Here is a 13998-nt window from a genome sequence, read left to right as displayed (position 1 = left end):
CGAGGTCGACTCTGACTCGAAGCAAGTCTACGGCTTCCGTTCGCTCGGCTGTTCAACGACTAGAGCATATTGACCCAGCCACTGCCGAAAGGGACGCACATATCGCCGCCACGTTATCTTTCTCCCGTGCGAATCCCAATATCGACATGGGCATGGGACTTGAGACTTCGAGACAGTGCCAGCGGTCTGTCAACATGGAGACATGGCCAGAGAATCCCTCAAGTCCGCCTCGAAACGAATTCAATCAGCTCGGCCACAACTACGGGGGTCCACGACGGCAGCAGAGTGTTCGATTCGTGAAGCAAGAGTCCCGAACTAAGCGCCTGCAAAGCCAAATCAACGATGACTCTTCTGATTTGGGGACTATTCGGCACCGGGGTGTCCTCACAGATGTTGTCAACCAGCCTGCTAGTCGAATCTCTCACCCTGTCGAGCGGCCATTTGTGAGCACTTATACGACCAACTACATCAATTCCTTACCCCCGAGCGAATCATTCGTGTCTCCAGATGAGTGTGCACCTGCTCCAGCATCTTACAGAAGACTTCGCAAGTCGCGCTCGATGTTTTCCCCTCTAAATCCGACAGGTCTGCGCCGACCAAGTAAGACATATCTCAGCGAATCTCCGGAGCAGGAGAATGTGCAGCCTGCGTTGCGACGACAGTCAATGCAAGATATTAAGGACAGCAAACCACCGCCAAAGAAGACGCTTGGGCTAAGAAACCCGAAGTCAATGAGCTTTCTCAAGATTCGGAGTGCTCTGGAGTCTGACAGAATTGGCAGCCGCCAACAGATCGATTTGGCAGTCCAAGAAGCTGAAGACAGTTTCCGCAAAGACATTGAAGAGCAACGGCATTTGAATCCGCGACCCTCGACGATTTTCATGAAAGCGAAGAAGGGCCAGGCGTCTTTGAGTTTACGCCGATCCATGAGAGACTTCAGCGCCGATGTTCGATCTGTTGGTGTAGAAGATAGCTTGGCTGTCAACAAGGACGCCTCTCTTCGAAAGAAGGCTCGAAAAGTTTCAAGCAGTCTCAAAACCAAGCTGAAAGAAATGTTCCGACGAAACAAGAAGGATGATTTGGTTGTGACAGCAAGAAAATCTCAGCTAGAGGCTTCGAATGCGGTCCATGGTTTTATCGGCGACGAGAACGAACAGGATGATGCTTACATGGACATTACGGATCCCGTGTTGCTGGACGAGTGTTCAATTTCGCAAGTACTTTCGCGAGTTCCGTCTCTTCACGATGCCACCTCAAAACAAAAACTTCGCTCGCGTCAAGGAAGCATAGAGAGCATTGGGAGTGAACGAAAGGCATCGGATGAGAAGTCTCGCGTTACCAGTTGGACGAGCTCAGGTACCCATACACTCAACAGTCAAAGTACTTGGGGTGGGGAGCGGGAACGGCAGCGACTGTCTATCATCAAAGAACTTGGACCACACAAGTCCTCGTCTTCTTTCCAGCGACCGAGTCTGGCGGATCGAAACCCATTTGAGACCGAAACACAATCTACGCCCCAGGATGGACTGGCCCGCTCTGGTCCCTCCGTTGATAGCGCAAGAGTCTACTCCGCCCTCATGAAGCGATTGAACGAATGTAAGCAAAAGGGTCAACGAGAAGAGCAGCTACGGCATAGCAGCGTTGGGAGTACCGGCCTTAAGGGATACGGCACAATAGATTTGTCAAACTCCATCGGCGGCCAGGAGCTTGGCGAAGCTCGCCATCAAGACCCTCAAACCATAAGATGTGTCTTGCAAGAGGACGACGTTTTTCGTGACAGTCTGTGGGAACAAACATTGCAAACAGTGATCGAAACCGAGGCCCCTCAGTCGGGTCGTGACGAAGCAACATCCTCATCTGATGGTACAATGCACCATCGCCAGCACTCGGCTTCTGAGACCACCATTGAATCTTACAAGCCTCGTCAAAGACCTACGGCCGAGGATAGACAGGAACACTCGCCCCCAAAGCCGTACAAATTGCACGGCGACAACGCCGCGAGTCCCCCAAGAGCCTTGTCCACTCGCAGTTCTGCATTCTTTGGCAGCCCGACTTGCCATCTTTTCCGCACAACAAGTCCGTACCGCAAGGTCCTACAAGAAAAGGTCAAATCAGAGTCGGAAGCTCCAGCTGCAGCTCAGTTATTTTCCCCATCGGTTTCGATTCTGAACCTGGACATTATCCCCACAAGGCGTCGCCCGAGTCTATCTAAGGAAGACCCCCGACTTGCGTACTCTGAAAGTATTTACTCTGACGACATCCTCTCTCCACGTACAATACCAAAGGGCTTGGGAGAACAAACAGAACCAATAGTGCCACCTCGACACCCCAACCATAAAGCAGCCGATCCTGATCATCAGCAGACACCCTCTACGTCCGACAACTCCGAGGCTGTTGCGAAGGAGAACAGCTCTGACACTACTCCTCTGGCGGATGTATATCAAAGACGATACTTACCAGGCGGCCCACATACTTATACACCGACAATGCCGCAGGGTCGAACAGTCTCAAACGCAAGTTCTGTAGAGTGGAAGACTTGGCTCTCTGCAAATGCGGCGAATACCGACGCCAAGTTAACCAATACCGGACTAACCCAACACTTGACGGAAGTTCGTTACGCCAAGCCAAGTATGCCCAAAAGCTTGGGTCATGTGCGTGAGCGCGCCGAAATTGAAGACTCTGAGTCTCCGGCATTATACGTGGCGACGGGCCTAGGAAAGACGAAATTCCAAACGCCACTTAGAGTGACGAGCCACAATCCGCGTCAAGTATCGTCCGCCAGTCGCATAGAGCTTGGCATAGACGATTCAAAGTTCTCAACGCCTTTTAGAGACGAGAACACGATCCCTAAGACGGACGGACGCGTGACTAGACGTCTTCGTGGTATCTACAATCCTCCACCAATTCCACCCAGAAGCTCTTTGAGAGCGACTCCTTCGATGCCGCTCATGCAACCGCGTCTTTCTCATAGCAACTTACCTGTCATGTCGGTCGACAGGAAGGCTTCCAAGGTGCGCAGCTTGGACGTCTTATCAAAGGCCCAAGATCTGGTGGCCCCTCTCCCATCCAGGACACGATCTCCAGTCAAATTAGTCAGACGAACTGGGTTACAGAAAGGGTTCCAATCGTCTGCTTCCAGTCCGGGGCTTACAACGGCCGTCGAGAAACATTCCGGCCCCATGTTAGCCAGCCAACAATTTAATCGCGGGTCTCCCAGGGAGAGGCGAGGATCAGTTCGTCGATTACTGGACAGCGACTCACGCGACGACGAGAGGTCCGATACCACAAGCCTTGACGACTGGAAGGCCGAAGCAGCTGGCAGCCATCACATGGTGGAGAACTTTCTAAGCAGCAGGCGGCGGCCATCAGTTCACGGGGCATTCTTGTGAAAAGAGACACTAAATTTTTCGTACCGCGCGTCTGATTCAGCAGAACCCTTCATACAAGGCTGTGAACAGAAAATTATGATGGTTAATAATGACTCATGGGCAAGTCGGATGATAACAAAATGAGGTAGACTTGATCCTTCGAAAGGCCTCGATTCCCTAGTAGATGACGCACGCATACTTAGTTTTGTACGCCCGAACCATTCAAAATGAGATGATGCGGAGACGTTTGGGAATCGTATGGGTATAAATGCGTTGTTACAAAGTTCAATGTTAACACATGGTTTTCTTACAAGGGCGCTTTTTTTTGACGTGATCATATCACAAGTTTCGGGACGTCCCCGAAACGGTACTGAGCCCATGCGAAACTGCCTTCCTTCATGGTCCACAGCTGCTTCCCGCGGTCGTCTCCCGCAGCACCGGCGGCCACGTGAATGGGCATGAGGTGATCCATGTACGGATGAGCCTGCTTGGCATCAGGTCGTCTGCAAACTTGGGCCATCTTATCCTGCCTGTCGCCGATGTTGGCGACCTCGACAGCCTCCTGGAGCGCGTCGTCGAAGCTGACGGCATATGGCATGGGCCGCGGGTCGCTGCTCATGTGGTAGAGGTTATGGACGGACATTCCCGCGCCGATGATGACGACGCCTTCGTCACGAAGGGCGGAGAGGGCGGCGCCGAGGCGATAGTGGGCATCTGGGTCCTCTGAGCGGAAGAGGGATGCCTGGACTAAGGGTACATTGAGGGGGTTTGCGGAGGGGTTGAATGCTACGTGGAAACCTGCCCATACGCCGTGATCTAGGCCTCGGTCTGTGGTGGGTACGCAGGTGATGTTGCTGCCGTGTGAGACGGAGAGGAGGGAGCAGACGCGGGATGCGAGTGGGGGGCTGCCGGTGTTTGGGTAGGTTGCTGAGTAATAGTGTAAGGGGAAGCCTGAGAAGTCGTATATTAGGGGCGCGGGGCCGGGTGCGGCGTTGATTGAGATTGTGGAGGGGGAGGGGGATTGCCAGTGGGCTGAAAAGACTAGGATTGCGGTGGGGTTGAGGGAGGTTATTTCGCGCCCTATGTGTTGGAGGGTTGGGTAGACTGGGTGGGCTTTGTTGTACATCACGTCTGGCTTTGTGATGTTAGTATGATGGGGGAGGGTTTTATGGTGAGGTGCGGAATCGATGAGAGTGAGATAGGGGAGGGAGGGTTTTGCTTACGCCGCCGTGGGAGAAGAAGTAGACTGGCATTCGAGGCTTCTTCATTTTTGACGAGTCTGGAGCTTGAGAGGAGGGCGAGTTTATGAGATTCGTCGTCACTGACGTGAGGAAGGCGCGGAGGGTTGGTGAGAGCATGTAGGCTGTCAAGGCGACTGTGAGGGAGAAGAGGAAGAGGGGGTTTAGACGAGGCATCTTGCGGCACGGTTGTTTGGGGTTATCGGTACGCCCGTGATGTGAGGTTGAGGAACGGCTTGGAGTATGACGGGAGTTGAAGTATATTTGATTCCCGGAGGTTGTGTAGGCGCTATCCGACGGACCGGATGAGGGATGCGGCACGGGGGGTCGGAGGGGCCGGATGGCGGGTGGTTGTTTTCGTCGCGCGCGGCCGGGTCCACTGTTGTCTTAGCGGGCGGGCGGGGTGGGAGGGCCGTAGGTGAGTGACGAAATAAGGTAGGATGCTGGTCAACGCTCGATCATTACATCCACCTTACTATTCTATTATTCTATAGCGTATTCTCTAAGGAATATGCCTAAGATCAAAAGTAGTGAATATAGAACAATAACCATAGGAGGTATTGCCCTGAAGCGTCAATTAGAACAAGACAACGTCTACTTGCTTCCATAGGTATACACTTTGTCCACCCCGCATCGGAGTGCTTGGCCAAGCTCCTCAGCTCTGAGGACCACGAACTGACATGCACCTGGGAGCATTAATTGAGCCTATCCGGTGGGCGTAGGAGAGGGACGACTCACGGATTATGGGTAGAACTTTGAAAATACTTAAGCAGGGACCATATACGGGTCCAATGGCCTGACGCCGTGTGAAGCTCGAGTTCTAGAGCAGTCTAAGCTCCAGATGAGCTTCGAGCTCCCCCTGTTCGCCGGTGAGGCCAAGGCTGTTTGCTGCTACTGTGCATACGACTTTACACCACAACATCGTAAGCAGGAAATTCCAGGAACATACAGAATACACACTGGTATGAGCCTTTATATACCCCTCAATCCCATTCCCATCACTACAACCACAAGGCGCCCGTCTAGGTCGACGGATCAGGTCAGACTGGGCTGGGTGACGGAGTAGTTAAAGGTCAATAATCAATTACGCCCACAGCCTCCCTGACGACAGGCTACGGTGGGAGACGGCCAGTTCTACGGATAAGACCTGACAGAGCCCGGATCAGCGCCCCGCATGCTTTGACGCCATCGGAGAAACGTGTGAGAAAAACCCACATCTCATTCGGCCCGCCGCCCGAGCTTTCGCCGCGTTGTCTCTTCCCTTGCTTGACACAACCCGCAAATGCTCGTCTCGCGAGTAACCGCAACAACCATCCTCCTCACCCTCCTCGCGCCCTTCACCGCCGCGACGCCCCAACAGGACCGACAACAACAACGCCTCGAGGACCTACAGCAAAAGGATCCGCTTTCTGAGGCAGACCAGCTCCACCCCCTGCCACCTCAGCATCAACAACACCACCCCCCTCTCGCAGGCATCGACATCTCACCCCCCAACACCTACGAAGCCATGTCGTCCTCCGTCGCCCGGACGGCCCCGCTCGTGTTCCCGGCCGCGGGAAAGCACACGGCCACCGTCATTTTCGCCCACGGCCTCGGCGACACGGGCCACGGGTGGGCGAGCGCCGTTGAGAACTGGCGGCGGAGGCAGAGGCTTGATGAGGTTAAGTTTGTGCTGCCTCATGCGCCTCAGATCCCCATCACCTGTGTAAGTTCACTTACTGCCGCAGCTTCAGGACTTGTATTCTTTCCTAAGAAATCGTTTCTGGAGGTGTTCGTTCATGAATGAATACTAACATTATGTACAGAACTGGGGCATGCGCATGCCGGGTTGGTTCGACATTGTAAGTCGCGCTACAATCTTCGACCGCCACCGCCAACAACAGGCACAAGCATCATCATCATCAGCATCATCACCCAAGCTAACCACTACCCCCACCCCACAGAAAGTCCTCGACGGCACAGTCGAGGCCCTCCGCGAATCCGAAGACGAGCGGGGGATCCTCGCCTCGTCAGAGTACTTCCAGCAGCTCGTCCAGGCCGAGGTGGACGCAGGCATCCCCGCCGAGCGCGTCGTCCTCGGCGGCTTCAGCCAGGGCGGCGCCATGGCCATCTTTTCCGGATTAACGGGCAAGCACCGGATCGGCGGTATCGTGGGCTTGTCGTGCTGGCTGCTGATGAGCAACAAGTTTGCTGGGCTTGTGCCCGCGGAGAAGGCGAACCAGGAGACGCCTGTGTGGTTGGGCCACGGGGATGCGGATCCGCTTGTAAGGCCTGAGCTGGGGGCGCTGAGTATGGATGCTTTGAAGGGGCTTGGGTACAAGGTTTCGAGAACGCTTTACCCGTGAGTATTTCTTGTCCTTCTCTCACTTTGTTGTTCATCCTCGTTGGAGAACTAGGGCTGGATTCCATTTAGAGAGGAATACTGACATCACATACAGGGGTATGGGCCACGCTGCTTGCCCTGAGGAGTTGGACGACGTCGAGGCCTTCTTGTTGGAGAGACTCCCGCCTACCCAGAAATAGTGTGCTGTTGGCAGGAGTTTCTCAAAGATTGGCGGGAAGGAGTGTTCATGTATGAGGGAAGAGTATGAGGCAACGGGTTAGTAGATAGAGCCCAGGAACCAGCGGGAACGGTCTTCTTCGACCGAGAAGAAATTCGATAGACTCAATCTTGATGATGGTAAACAACATGATACATCATCTACAATAACAAGAGCCTGCAATCACTACGCCAGTAGCTCGATGAGATTGTATTGGGGCATTAAGCCTGAGCGAAAGAAGTCGAATATATGATATGAGTTGCCTTCACTTTGATGAATACTTTGGAATCATTTCCGTTTCAAATGGCCCCGTAGACGCATTGGTGAGAGATGAGAGTGGGATCACGCTCAGTGACATTCATGGACAATGTCTCTCATTAAGCTACTCAGTGAGAGGGTCTCCTTGCCTCACGTATACCCACACCCGCAAGCACACGCAAACGTAGACACAGCTTACCTAACCATGTCAGACTAAGCTAACCAAGTTGTGGCAAGCTCGTTCATCCGCCGTTGGATGGCGCTAGCGTTGTCTCGTCCAAGGGTCGTCGTCTTATCTCACCTCTACTCTTCACTGCGGTGTATGGTGCCGCAGCAACTGGTCTTTAGCCTTGGGCTTCCACTCCCGCCTGCCGCAAAGCAGGGCAGCTTCCAGGGTCACCTGCGGGTCCCCCTCCTCCCCCCACCCATGTGCCATCGTCCCCCCCGAATCACAAGGTCTCCCAGCGCCATGGGCCCCATGGATGGCCAAAAAGACGCCAGCCCAGGAGGCCCCAGGTGCGCTAGATGCGCCAGATGCCCCAAGTCTGAGCCAGCCGGAACCCTCCCAAATCCCAACGGGTGGTGACCTTGTGCTGTCCGTCCTGGGAAGCTGCAGCAGCTTGCATCTGAGGTGCATCCAGCAGCAACCCGGGCAGCCAGCGGCGGCGTTCGTCTTGCATTTCTCCAAAAAAGATCTCCAACCACAACTTTTCCTTTTCTTTCCCTTTTTTATTATCTTCATCGATCCTGCGGGAGCACTTCTCATCGCCAGCTCTCAATCATTTTTTTTCATCTATTATTGGGCCTTCGCCGAACCCCCGAACATGTCACCGTCCGGACCGGCGTTGTACAGAGCACGATAAACAAAACAAAGCCCATAACTCGACGTCTCGTCGCACACACACACACACACACCCCCCGGCACATCGCAACCCCGAAGCCCCGAGATCTTCCTCCCCTCCCCAAAGATACCATACTCCCCGCAGCCGTTGCTATCGTCAACAGGACAAAGAAGAAAAGCAGGCGCGCCCAGACGGCGAAAGAGAGACAAAGGCCATCACCAAACTTACGATAAAAAGCTCCAAGCCCGACGATGGCATCACAAGGCGCACCAGGCGACTCCCGCCCCATAACCCCAACGCCCTCACAACTCCCGCCCGTCCCCGCGTCGCCAGTCTACTCCCTCGCCTCGACCGCGAACCCCCTCTCCTCCTACCACCTGCCCCTCCCGCCACCACCGCAGCCCGTCCACGCCGTCCTCACAAAGTCCGACCTCGAGTCCTCCCAGACGGCCTACACCGATCTCATCCAGTCCGCAAAGGCCTACCGCATCGCCCTCGCCTCCCTCTCGACCGCCGCATCCGCCTTCGGCTCCGCACTCGAGTCCTGCGCAAGACTAAAAGAAGCCCGCGCCGAGTCTCTATCAGGCGGCATAAACGGTCTTTCGGGAGGCGGAGGAGGCGGCGGTGGCGGAGGCCTGTTATCAGCGAGCTTCACCGCCGGTGGACCAAAGGGCTCCTGCACCGCCGACCTGCTCCTCTCCGCCTCGGGCGTCCACCACCTCGTCGCAAACCACCAGCAGATCCTCTCCGAGACCGTGTACCGCGACTTTGAGGTCCCCTTACTTCACGAGCTAGACCAATGGCGACAGCGCGTCGACGACGAAGAGGAGGCCTACGTGCGCGAGGTGAAGGCCCGCAACGCCGAGATCAGGAAGCTGGAAAAGGAAGGGCTGAAGCTGCATAAGCAGCGCAGGCGGGACGTGGGCAAGTTCAGGGCGCACCTCGTGGACTTGACGACGAGGCTCGATGGGTTGACGTCGTTGCACGGGGAGCACGCGCGGACGCTGCTCAGGGAGAGCCAGGATACCAGCGGCCGGATCCTCGAGTCGTCGTGTAGTCTTGTGCGCGCCGAGGTCGACATCTTTGAGTCGCTTGCGCGCAAGGGGTGGAGTGGCGGCGGGCTGGACGAGTTATTGGAAAAGGGCGCGGATCTGTTTGCCAGCGACGAGGTCGGTGATCACTCTGGCCTGGGGAGCGTTATTGGCGGTGGTGTAGGCGGTGGCGGCGGGTCGGCTGAGACGGCGAAGCTGTTTAGCATTCTTCCGCCCAAGAGTATCCTCGCGGACGCGGCGTCGGATATGACGAGACGAGGGGGCCACGTGAGGGGCGATAGTCTGCTGAGCGATCCGGAGCGGTACCAGAGTCTTGCGGCTGCCGCGGGAGGGCCGTCGCCTGGCTTCGGTGGAGACGATAACGATACGGATAGTATCTTTTCCGAGACGAATTTCAACCGGCCCAGAGGCGTGAGGCCGTTTTCGCCCCAGCCTATCCGGCGGCACGCTACCGACGTTACGTTTGATAGTTTGGGGGTCGGGCTGAGTGAGGAGTCGAGGGGCGAGGAAGACAAGGTTGCAGAGGATGAGGTGGAACAGAGGCAGCACGATGTGCTCATGGAGGAAGACGAGGGAGAGACTCTTGAGGAGAGGCCCAATTGGGGCGACGAGCCGGTTGATTCCAAGACTCCTACCGAAAGAGGAGAAGAAGAACAAGGCGACACTGCGACATTGCTGGGAGAAGCTGCCGTCGTGGAAGACACAACCGAGCAAGACGAGGCGGTACTCGCAAGCGGTTCGGAAGAGAGAGGGCGGCCGGGGCGGCGGTGGAGTGTAAATGAAGACGACGCCTAGATGTTTTACTTTCAGTCCGAGGTTCGGTGGTTGCTCTGCTAGGGGGTTTTAACGGTGGCAGGAAAAACTCATGATTCATTCTTGTTATACCCATTTAGAGGCGGCGTTGTTTTATCTTCTACTTACCTGGTGGATTGAGGGGACGGTACGATCCTCTCTCTCTCGTCATCCCCTTTTGGCGCTTGGCATAGATACATAGTCTGTTATACATATTTTGGTTAACCAACTCTTTTTGCACATAATTTCGCACCTCACGATTCTTAGTCTCAAAACTGTTATGTATCTTTTCGCCTAAGCTTCTTTGAATCTTTCTCTATTTCGGTATTTGGTCTCTGACCGAACCTGCTTCTGCTCGCCCAATCTATCAACTATAAACAAGTAGTTATGCGCGTGGTATTCGTATAGAACATGAAACTTTTTCAAAACCCGCCCGTTTGCCCTCCTTTCCGAACGCCGTCCTTCTCACCCGTCAAGTTAAATCTACAAGTCCCCTGTATTGAAAATTCTTACTCGTCTCCAGTCCACCCCTAACGTTTCGTTGTTCTGCCCCCTAATCGTCCTTGTCGGCACTCATAATCTCGCCGCCAAAGAGCCCAAACGTCGCATCGAGCCAGCAAATGACCTTCCAGTATAGGCTGGCGCGGTTCCAGTCAAAGTCACCGTTATCGGTGCGCGGCACCTCGTTGCCAATCATGGAGCCGCTGAACCATTTCAAAAAGGGCACCATGTTGACGAGCCTCTGGGTGTAGCTCTGCTGCGGTAGCAGGGCCTGCTCGGCGGGGAGGAGTCTAGCCTTGCGCGCGGTGGGGATACGTCGGCAGAAGAGGCTGTCTTCGGTGGTTGGGGCGGTGGTCAGCGCTGATGAGAACCCTTGCTGTGAGAAGGGGTCGGCGGTCACTGTTGCGGACGAGTTTGTCGCGTTGGAGATTGTGGCCGTCTCGATTGTGTTGGAGGAGGTGAGGGACGTGGGCGGGGAGAGGTCGCTCGTGGAGTGGGCGTTGGGGAGGGCAAAGGGGTTGCCCCCGCTGGGCTTGTTGGACGATGCGGTGCGGTGTTTGCTGCGCGGCGTCCGGTGGGTGCCGAAGCTGCCTCCAGGAACGGACTGTGAGCGACCTAGGTCATCGTGGCTGGGGACGAGGGAGTCGACGTCCGGGATGGGTTCGTCGCGGGCGGGCGGGTGGCCGTGGTAGGGTTCCGCGTAGACGAGGTAGCCCTGTACGCGCTGGGGGCTAGCATAGACGGCGGCATCGGCGGCGTCGGCGGATTCGAAGGTGACCTTGATCCAGTGCTGGCCGCCCTCGGCGCGGTTGACCTTTGCGCGCTCTTCGGGTGTGAGAGCCCTTCGACGGGTGAAGGCCGGGTCGCGGAGCTCCGACTTGTAGCGGCGCTGCTCGAGGGGCGGTTCGCGGGGGTAGTCTTCGCAGATGAGGCCGGCGAGCAGCTCGTAGTGGGAGATTGCGGCGTACTGTTGCGACGGGGAGCGGTAGCCGCGGAGGACGACTTCGGTGGGAACGTGGCGGCTGACGCGGGGTTCGGCGGCAGCAGCGGGCGCGTCGTCGGCCGCGAGGAGGGGCGGCTGCGAGAGGCCAGAGGTCTTGCGCTGAGGTGCGGCGTTGGCACCGGAGGCGGAGGCATTCGTTGCGCCGCTTCCTGTTGCCGACGAGGGAGCGAGGTTGGAGTTGGATGTTATAGCTTGGGAGGAGATCCAGTCGCCAAAGATCTTGTCGGCGGCTACTACTGTTGGATTTTCGCGACGGCCAGCTGGGGTTCCTGTTCGTGACCGCGAGCGGCGTGTGGATTTGCCAAAGGAACCTGTCTCTGCTACACCGCGGCGGTTACGGGCCCCAGGAAGGCCTTCTTGTCTAAGAGTAGGAAAGTCTGTGTTAGCGGCATGTCATTGCGCGTGGCATTGAGCTTGCATTTGCGCGCCATTGGGCGTGAGACGTACTGCGGAAAAACCATGGCGTAAGGGCGTTTGATACCGTCATCGCCGATGTAAAGCTCCTCGTCAGGAACATTGTGGAGGATAAGGGGCGCCATCGTTTTGTTGGGATTAGGATGATGCTGCCGCGTCGAGTAATATAGTCCGGGGTAGCTGTCGCAGAGGCGGCGGTATGGGTAGCTACGACGTGCTTCGAAGCAGGCAAACACAAAACAATCGTACTCTAACTCAGATGCAGGGAGGTAGAGCAGGCTGGAAAAAGGAGTGTGTGGTGGTCGCCGAGGTGCTGTTATGTCTTTGGCTCTGGGGGACAAAGAAAGTGCCTTGCTATGGTCGACTCTACTCGGTCCGTGGTGATGATTTTCCAATGCGAAAAGGCATCCAGGCCTGACCCAGCAACGACCCTGCGGAATATCAGCTTGCCGACCTCCGGGGGTTACTTGAGGTGAGGTGGGCCCGGTCGGACCTTGCAGGGGTCTCAGGATCTGTGCTCGTCTGGCGGATCTGTCAAGCAAGCGCCAAATGCTTATGTCATCCGGAGTTCAATTGCAGCTTCAATCAAAGGATGAATTAATACTAGCGATCTCGCGGAGTACTTAGGTGATAAAGCGTTTTATAGAAAAGTACTACATTTTCAGATAGTTTTATCTTCTTGAGAAAGTTTGAAACACGTCTCAATTGAAGAACAAGGCCAAACTTGAGTCGAAGCTTGGTAATCCGATATAGGGGCAATATTACTAAATAAATGAAGCTCTGCTTTTTTCCTTGGCTGTCCTCGTTGCACATGAGTGCGGATCTTTTCACGACGTGGCGCCATCTCGTGCGTTGCAATGCTGTAAATATATAGCCTGATCTCTGGGTTCAGGACTCGGGGAGAGGAAGATTTCTGGTGGTCTCCAAGGCACCGAATCCTCCCATCTTCACGCATTTCACGGTAGTGGACTCCGTTCAAGTAGAAATCCCACACCAACACTTTAATCTACGGTAGCTAGGTACCGATGCCATGTCTTCTTGAAGGTGCCAAAAGCACCAGTAAGCTATACCATATGATGCTTGAAAATGTCGCAATAACTTCAGGCCAGATCAAGTTTCTGAGACCAAGGTACCCATGCCTGAGGAAGCAGTATCAACAATGACGACGGCCGACCAAGATCAGGGCATCAACAGTCTGAGTGTGAATAATTAGATTAACGAATCTTGAGAAATCATTATCTAACTATAAAGCGCATAAATCCGGCCAAGTCTTCATAACAAGTGAGTCTTGATGTGTCCGCTAGACTACATATCGGGTCTTCAGAGAGGGGCATCCGGACTGACGCCTTGGATCTGATGCTTGAGGCGAACTCCGAAGCACCAGTGCAGACGTAAGCCAGATAGTCTGGGCTTGGGCTCCTTGTACCCACCTACCTTACTTTGATCTATTGCAACGCGAGGTAGGTACCCGCTGGCCAATGTGTCTTCCTGACGTTGGGGAACTCTGGACATGGTAGGAGTATTTGGGTAAGCGCGAGGCAAAGAAGCTCAAATACGGAAGGCATCCCTGGTCTGTCTCCTCCGTCGAAACGAGACGATGCGACTACTTGTACTTCCTCTGCGTCGTTCCTTCTTCTTTCTTCCACTCTCACCCAGTCAATTCCACATCAACATCACAAAGACCACGCCCAACCTCCTGCTTTCCGCCAAGTCTAGTTGTCTCGAAGCCTCAAAACCCCGCCACGACGGCGTTAAGCTCTTGTGTAGAAGCCATCATGTTCTATAGCCACGAGAGTTGGTCATCTCTTTTACAGCCCTGGCCCGAGAAGTCTCTAATACCAAGCAGTCCTCACCAGCCATCAGTTCGGCGTTGCGACAATCTGGTGAGTAAATGTCTTGATCGCTTGAACTAGTCTTGATACTTACTCTTTATCTCTAGGGTCATCGCCACCGTTGGTCCTCGTGGCGCCGGTACTCACAAAAAGGTGTC

At 55.1% G+C, this 13998-nt stretch overlaps 5 protein-coding genes across 5 annotated transcripts; 3 read left to right on the top strand and 2 right to left on the bottom strand.

The window, feature by feature from the left end:
• Positions 1 to 194: 194 nt before the first annotated feature.
• BDP55DRAFT_722408 (uncharacterized protein) lies at positions 195 to 3389 on the top strand (the record flags this gene model as incomplete). Its single annotated transcript, XM_060578602.1, has 2 exons — positions 195 to 2435; positions 2496 to 3389. The coding sequence occupies 2 exons, from the start codon at positions 195 to 197 to the stop codon at positions 3387 to 3389; spliced, it is 3135 nt and encodes a 1044-aa protein (XP_060436921.1).
• Positions 3390 to 3702: 313 nt separating this feature from the next.
• Positions 3703 to 4783, bottom strand: BDP55DRAFT_722407 (Extradiol ring-cleavage dioxygenase, class III enzyme, subunit B; the record flags this gene model as incomplete). The annotated part of the gene is made up of 2 exons (XM_060578601.1): positions 3703 to 4503; positions 4592 to 4783. 2 exons carry the CDS (start codon positions 4781 to 4783, stop codon positions 3703 to 3705), a joined length of 993 nt encoding a protein of 330 aa, XP_060436920.1.
• A 1330-nt stretch (positions 4784 to 6113) lies between these two features.
• On the top strand, positions 6114 to 7129 carry BDP55DRAFT_689057 (phospholipase/Carboxylesterase; the record flags this gene model as incomplete). The annotated part of the gene is made up of 4 exons (XM_060576697.1): positions 6114 to 6311; positions 6412 to 6447; positions 6550 to 6947; positions 7045 to 7129. 4 exons carry the CDS (start codon positions 6114 to 6116, stop codon positions 7127 to 7129), a joined length of 717 nt encoding a protein of 238 aa, XP_060436919.1.
• A 936-nt stretch (positions 7130 to 8065) lies between these two features.
• BDP55DRAFT_640667 (uncharacterized protein) lies at positions 8066 to 10403 on the top strand. Its single transcript, XM_060573358.1, has one exon. The coding sequence runs from the start codon at positions 8498 to 8500 to the stop codon at positions 10091 to 10093; it is 1596 nt and encodes a 531-aa protein (XP_060436918.1). The 5' UTR covers positions 8066 to 8497; the 3' UTR covers positions 10094 to 10403.
• Positions 10404 to 10643: 240 nt separating this feature from the next.
• BDP55DRAFT_722404 (uncharacterized protein) lies at positions 10644 to 12133 on the bottom strand (the record flags this gene model as incomplete). Its single annotated transcript, XM_060578600.1, has 2 exons — positions 10644 to 11955; positions 12042 to 12133. The coding sequence occupies 2 exons, from the start codon at positions 12131 to 12133 to the stop codon at positions 10644 to 10646; spliced, it is 1404 nt and encodes a 467-aa protein (XP_060436917.1).
• Positions 12134 to 13998: the final 1865 nt, after the last annotated feature.

The sequence above is a fragment of the Colletotrichum godetiae genome, assembly GCF_030913485.1.
Source record: "Colletotrichum godetiae strain CBS 193.32 chromosome Unknown BDP55scaffold_1, whole genome shotgun sequence".
In the NCBI taxonomy this organism is placed as follows: domain Eukaryota; kingdom Fungi; phylum Ascomycota; class Sordariomycetes; order Glomerellales; family Glomerellaceae; genus Colletotrichum; species Colletotrichum godetiae.
Note: the sequence above shows the minus strand (reverse complement) of the source record. Positions and strands in the feature narration are given on the sequence as shown.